At 39.4% G+C, this 7,500-nt stretch overlaps 1 protein-coding gene across 1 annotated transcript; it reads right to left on the reverse strand.

Annotated features, from left to right (window-relative positions):
- Positions 1-4,849: 4,849 nt before the first annotated feature.
- Positions 4,850-5,739, reverse strand: LOC119569081. Its single transcript, XM_037917404.1, has 3 exons — positions 5,574-5,739; positions 5,268-5,441; positions 4,850-4,950 (listed from the first exon to the last, which is right to left on the reverse strand). Exons 1-3 carry the CDS (start codon positions 5,737-5,739, stop codon positions 4,850-4,852), a joined length of 441 nt encoding a protein of 146 aa, XP_037773332.1.
- Between the last annotated feature and the right edge of the window lie 1,761 nt (positions 5,740-7,500).

Raw genomic sequence — 7,500 nt, forward strand, 5'->3', positions numbered from 1 at the left:
GATCCATGCTTGCGGCGAGGACGTTGAAGTCACAGAAAGTTTTACATACCTTGGTAGCGTAGTCCATATCTCTGGGTTGTCAGACCAAGAAGTCAGTAGACGGATTGGTCTGGCAACAGGAGCCATGAACTCGATCAACAAGAGTGTTTGGAGATGTCAGTACCTATGCAGAAGGACCAAGCTGCGTGTCTTCAAGGCCTTGATACTTCCAGTTTTGCTCTATGGAAGTGAAACCTGGACGCTATCCAGTGCCTTGGAGTCTCGCCTTGATGCCTTTTGTAACAAGTCCCTTCGCCGGATCATGGGGTACAGTTGGCAGGACCACGTGTCCAACTGGCGGTTACACCGTGAGACTGGCATGGGACCTGTTACTTGCATAATCCGGGATCGCCAACTCAGGCTATATGGGCACCTAGCTCGCCTCCCTATGGACGACCCTGCCCATCAGGTTGTCTCTCTGCGAGACAACCCTGGGTGGAGGAGACCTGTGGGACGTCCTAGGAGATCATGGCTTGGGCAGCTCGACGAGACCTGTTGCGAGGAATTAGGGATGGGCCGTGTGCCTGCCTGGAGACTCGCCTCGAGGGATCCTCGTGGCTGAAAGCGAAGGGTGGATGCGGCCATGCGCCCCCGTCGGCGTTAGCCCCTTGATGATGATGATGATGATATATATATATATATATATATATTATATATATATATATATATATATATATATATATATATACATTACGTATATACACATTATGTATATATTATATATATGTGATTTTTTTCATAATAACAATAACATTAATAATAATAACATTATTGGGATTCTTATTCTTATTATTTTTATTATTATTATCATTGTTATTACCAATAGTATTATTTTAATTATTATTATTATCATTATTATTATCATTACCATTATTGTTATTATTATTGTTATTTTTATTATCATTGTTATTATGTTAAGCCATATACTGAAAAAAATATGCAACCAAAGATGTCAGTACTGGTCAAAACACAGTTAAGAAAGAAAGAAAATATAGAGAATCGTCAGCTATTTACGCAGTAAAAAATATATTGAATACACTTTTAAATTTACCAAGAGTCGAAGTTACAGTGAGGGAAGACAATTTATTCCTAAGCCTACAAATAGCAATAAAAAACGGCTAAAAACTGAGTAGACGACCGACTTGCATCAAATGTCATTGAGTAGAGGGTTATAGAACTTCTAGTAGATAAAAATCAGATAAAAACCTACAGAGGGGATGTGAATTATTTGATGGAATTAAAAGAACGATCAATTAATCTTAAGTCTGACTCTGCAGCAGATAACCAAACAGAAGAACAATATCCAAATGAGGCAAAATAAAATAAATGAAGCATCTACGAGTAGTGTCTTCTTCATAAATCATCTTGCACATGCAAATGATGCCTTAGATGAAACTGCCCGGATCATATTCCTAATTTGCAATTCAAATGTAAGCTTTGAATTAAGGGTTACACCTTAGAGCTTTAGCAGACTTGGATGCTGAGGCAACTACGCTGTAGACCGACTCACAATCATTTCCTTGGACTTGGTTGGCTTTCATTTCATGCCCCAATGAGAGCACCACGATTGGATTATCATTAAGTGTACAGTGAGGCTGTCTGGTTTCCGAAGAAGGAATATCAGCATAGAAAGAAGTATCATTAGTATATGCCGATATTTTATTACTATTGCCGGGCGACATATCACGTATATAAAGTGAAGAGCAAAGGGCCAAGAACACAACCTTTAGAAACCCCAGAAGACATAGCAATACGAGATAAAACTGCCATCAGCATGAATATGCTGCTGTCTTCCCGTTAAAAAATCAGTTAAAATACTTAAAACTTGACCTCCAATACCAACAGACCAGCTTAAAAAACAAACCCTTGTGATTAACAGTGTCAAAAGCTGCACTAAAATACAGAGAGAAAAGTCTTGACTCATGACCCTTACCTAAAACAGACTGCATTTTATGCACCAACATAAGCAATGCATCATTGCAGTCGAGTTGAGTCCCTCTCTAAAACCAAACTGAGTCTCTGGAAGAAAAAGTCTCAAATATACAGAAAGAAGTTTGACTAGCAAACGTTTAAAATCCTTAGATAAAATTGGTATAACTGAAATGGGTCTATAGTCAGTAGGTGAAGACTGTAGTGGGCCCTTGGGAATAGGGGTTTAATATTGCAGGAAATATGCCATTACAGTCTAATCCACCAATTCGTCTAATTCTTATAATAGATACTTGATTTTTGAGGCCCTGAAAGCAAATTAATTAAAGCATGGTAACGGGCGACATGAAAGAGGAAGTTCAGTATCTAAAATCTGTTTTGCTAACCAGGTAGCTTTCTTAATCGGACTATATGTAACACTACCATCAGGCTTCATTAAAGGAGGAATGGAGGATTCAACACCAAACGGAGATACTTTAGGTGCTGTATTTCACATGGCAACATAATTCTCCCAACAAGGACGAGTACGGTTAGCAAACCACTATCCTTTATCATGTGAACAAGATTTAACAGGTTTGTCGAAGGCACAAACTTTGTTATGATACACAATAATAACAAGTTCAGAGCACTGACAGGACGATGAGTATTATGAACATCTCTCCAAATAATGCTTATCAAAAGCATGGTAGACACCTTCCCAATTAATGCTAGTTAGGGTAAACTCTGGTATAGGATAGTCCAGCTGGATCTTACAAACTGGACTAAGGTGGTTAGAAGAACCAGTTGGCGCATTGTACTCTACATTAATTATCTCTCTCACATCAGTTGATAAAATATTACCACTCAAGTCTCGGTGGTGAGATTTAAATACACCAATGGAAATAAAGCACGATTTCATATCATTCTCTTGTAAGGAAATGTGCGAAGTCAGTAAACAATCATAAGTCCCAATTCTTTGAAATTGGGACTTCTACAAAGACTAAAAATGTAGAGTTGACTAAAACTACTACAAACCACACAAACATGTATTCATGTCAACCACATTCTTAATTCGTAAAAGAACTAGTATCAAAACCAACCGTAGAATAAAAACACAAACCTTGGGTTCGGGGGAAAGAATTCCTATGTAGCAACAAGGGTCTATTAAGATTAAGTAAAAGCAACACTGGTATGTGTCTCATGTCTGAATTTTAGCACAACAAGTAATGTCAAATTCCCGTGAAGAACACAAATAATAGTGATGATGATGATGATGATGATAATAATAATAATAATAATAATAATAATAATAATAATAATAATAATAATAGTAATAATAATAATAATAATAATAATAATAATAATAATAATAATAATAATAATAATGACAATGAAAATAAAAGCATTGATTGGTAATAATGATAACAACAATGATAGAGACGATGATAGTAATAATAGTAAAGATGATGATAGTAATAATAATAAAGACAATGATGGTGATGGTGATGGTGATGAACATGATAATGATAATAATAAGGAATATACTTATAACAAAAAAGTAATGATGAAGACGGCAATGATAATGATGATGATAATGATTCCAGTAACAAAGATAGTTATAATAGTCATAATTACAATAACATAAAGAACACAGCAACTCAAACTGCGGAAATAAGTCATATTGATGGGCCAGCATTGCGACGTGTCAGCGCCACCTACAGCAATCCGGGCATCAAGAATAGTCTCTGGATTCTTGCACACATTTAATCCTTTCTTAGAGGAGACATCTGAGTTGCAATCAAAGAAATAACATTGAAACTGTGTACTGATATGCAACTCACTTTAAGGTAGACATTAATTTAACACATAGAACATAGAACAATCGGTATGATGCTCCTTGAACAAGCTAACAAAAAAAAAATTACATCATATCCCAAAACAGGTAGCATTGACGCTTCACGGAACAAATGCATGTCACCACCATAGGTACGTCACGTCACTGCAGGTAGCCAGCCTAACTTACTTCCAACGTCGACGAACATACAGTTTACTGTGATCATTATCCGTTACTGGACCTACTGAGCCTTTCAGGGTCAGCAGCTTGTTGGGTGTTAGTGATTGGGGCCATCAGCATCATCACTGACCCTGGTTAGTGGCCTGCTATTTATGATTGCCTCCACGTCGCAGAATAAGGTGTGCAGAGTGTCATCTGTCATAACTTGTTGTTGACACAGGCCACTGAGTACTCATCGAATCTATCGTTCCCATACTCCGCCAAAGTGTGAAGCATGTGGGATATTCGAAATGCATTAATATAAGATTCAGTTTCCATAGACTCCACTACTTCTGTGGATAGCTCTAGTCACCAAGCAGGTGAATATGACTACATAACGCTTGAGATGAGACCTGCCTTTCTTAACTAAGAAGGGTCCAAAACAATCGGTCCTGGTGTGTGTGAAGGGAGGCTCATGAGATGTGATGTAGTCTTCAAGTAGATCAGCCATCTCCTGGGTGATTGGCCGAGCACTGAGAGTCCTGCACCTCACACAATTCCGGATGACAGAGCGTACCACAGCATTACCGTGTATAATCCAGAACTTCTGGCGTAATTCAACCATAAGATAATTATGGCCGCTGTGTACAAGGTTCTTGTGCTTCCATTTCATCATTAATTTCACTGCCGTGGAGTTGCTTGACAGAATTATTGAGTGTCTGGTATCTATATTGACAGTAGAGTGAACGAGTCGACCTTTCAGTCTGAGTAGTCCATCCTTCAGGCAGGGCTTCAGCTTAACCAACTTGCTGGACGAGCTTTATCATTGCTTGAGAGCATCTTGATTTCCTCCAAATTTTGTTCATAGTTTCATGTATTTCATTGATGTACAAACACACCCTAGTCATCTCAGTTCTCATTTAAGACTTGAGACCTTGTTTCAGATTTCTGTGAAAACAAATTTTGTCCAACTTGAGAAGCAGCTGGCATTTCTTCGATGAATGAAGTCGCTGAGATGACAGTTTTGCAAAGTAACAGTGGTGCTTTTACTTCTGAATCATCTTCTGATTTTCCTCACCTGACATCATTTGGTAGTATGGGCCATGTTCTCATTCTCACTGAGAAAGATCGGTCCATTGATCCAAACTGAAGAAGCGAGAAAGCTGTATGTCAGTTCATCTTGATGCTAAATCTGCTGGGTTGGATTTAGTATCTACATACCTCCAGGCTTCAAAAGGTGATAATTCATGGATAAGGTTCTCCCTGTTGGCCACAAACGTTTGATACCTTGCCTTTTCATTAGATAATTACTTCAATACAGAAGTACTGTCAGTCCAGAAGACAGACTGTTCTAAGTTCAACATCAGTTCTGATCGTAGCTTCTGATCTATACGAGCTGCTACAGTTGCAACAGTTAACTCCCACCTTGGAATGATCATCTTTTCAAAGGAGCCACTCTGGCTCTTCCCATTACTAGAGTGAGTAGACTTCACCAGCGACACTGTCAAGCCTCAAGTATTAGGAAATAACATATCCAACTTGATTTGTATCAGCGAAATGATGCAACTGGCAGGACTTTATGGGGCCAAAGAACAAGGGAGTAAAGCTTCTAGACAGCTTGAAGTTTATCAGCTTGGGAAGTACATAAGCCATGAATTCCATTGGATGACCTCAGTATTCTCCATCTCCTTCTCCCATCCTAACTGTTGTCGGCACATGTATTGCAGCAGCAGATTAGCAGGCAGGGTGAAAGGCACTACCATATCCAAAGGATCGTAGATGGGAGCCACTATTAACATCTCCGTGTTAGTGGCATTCCCAATGTTCTTTCCATTTGGAGTTCATCCTTACTTACCCATCCAGAAATGCAAATGAAATGTCTCGCTCTGTTTCAGGTATCATCGCCAGAATGTTCCTGTTCTTAGATACCCACTGATTTAGATGCCAACCTCCAGCAGCACATAGGTTAAAGATGTCTTTCACTGTTTGATATATTCCTCATCATTGGATGTTAATGAGGAAATTGTTCACATAAAAGTTCCTTCTAATATCTCAGTCACTTTGTCACAGTACTCACCACAAATCTTTTCTGCTGTTCGTCTGAGGACAAAATTGACACAGTTAGGTGATGATGACCTGACTCCAAAAACATGGACACACATTATATTTCATAGGCTTGACTGGTGTCTCCTCCTGGCCACCACAGGACATGGAACACATCTCGATTTTCTGGGGGGAACCGTCACTTGAAACATTTCTTCTATGTCAGCAGTGACAGCATATTTACCTTGCCGGAACCTTAGGATCATGCCAACTAATGCATTTGTTGAGTCTGGGCCTTGTAGATGATTGTTTATAGAGGTATCTTGGAATTTGGCCTTTAGGTTGGAGACTATCCTAAGTTTTGGCTTCCTGGGATGCCACACGCCATGAAAATGTATGCTGGAGCTGGACAAACTTTGTTAACTCCCCACTGAATCGCTCAAGTTTTATAGGAGGGAGCAGTGTTCTGCGACTCAGCTCTTGTTGACTTACCATTGTGGAATCTACAGCTTGCAGTATATGGGTAGCTTGCACCATGGTGAGAGGTAGCATTATCTCATTCCAAGTGTGAAAAGGCATTTGGATGTTTGGGATGGCCTTGACAGAGGTTTTAAATGAAGGGACTGATGGATTCAATGGAGTGTTCTAAGTGCAGAGCGAACAGGGTATACACCATCACAGACACAGCAGAATGATTACAAGCAACACTTGAGGTTATAGGACCAAGAACTTGGGATGCTGATTGTGTTTCCACCTGTAAGGCAGCGCCAATCGTTTCACAATCTTTTTAATCACTGAAAGGATATCCTATTCCACTGGTAGCAGAACTGAAATCAGATTTGGGTTGTGGATCTATTGTTCCATCTTCATTGTGGGAATTAACTTCATTGGGTCATTTATCACAACGAACCTCTTGAGCTGAATAAGATTTTAGCTGGACACCCATAACACAGCTCATTTCCGAAGCACTATCAGGCTTGGATCGTGATAAGTGGGGTCTGGATCTGGCAGGTTCGGATCTAGCTTCATTAACAAGCCTGATATGTTTAATTCTAAGCAACTTCTCTCGTTCTTGTTCTCTTCTTTCATATTTACTCTCCAGACTCAATATTTCTTGCTGTGACTGCAGTTCCAACAACAACGTAGATAATGTTCAGATGTTTGGGTGTGTACAGAGTTCTTAGAGCCATGAGATTTCAGAGACCTAGCAGATCCTACAACACTTATGGTCACCATATTTTCCATATTAGCAGTTGTAGACATGATTAGGAAATAGGTCTGTCTTGCTAGTGTTTTGTTGATACCCATCTTCACAGGGTAGATCTCGAATCGTAGAACACAGCAACTCGAACTATGGAAATACGTCACAATGAAAGGCCAGCAGTGCGACGTGTCAGCACTACCTACAGCAATCAGGGCATTAGGAATAGTCTCAGGATTCTTGCACACATTTAATCCTTTCTTTGAGGAGACATTCGAGCTACTATCAAAGAATAACACTGCAAACTGTGTACTGA

Source organism: Penaeus monodon, unplaced genomic scaffold, assembly GCF_015228065.2.
Source record: "Penaeus monodon isolate SGIC_2016 unplaced genomic scaffold, NSTDA_Pmon_1 PmonScaffold_124, whole genome shotgun sequence".
Taxonomy (NCBI): domain Eukaryota; kingdom Metazoa; phylum Arthropoda; class Malacostraca; order Decapoda; family Penaeidae; genus Penaeus; species Penaeus monodon.

Bases quoted from the DNA above. Each gene is read 5' to 3' on its own strand.
- LOC119569081 (XM_037917404.1), bottom strand. From the start codon at position 5,739: ATGTTAATAGTGGCTCCCATCTACGATCCTTTGGATATGGTAGTGCCT. The intron at 5,442-5,573 runs GCTGATAAACTT...GAGGCTTGACAG, and splicing joins ATGGCTTATGTACTTCCCAA to TGTCGCTGGTGAAGTCTACT. The intron at 4,951-5,267 runs GTACTTCTGTAT...CTGTCATCTCAG, and splicing joins GTCTGTCTTCTGGACTGACA to CGACTTCATTCATCGAAGAA.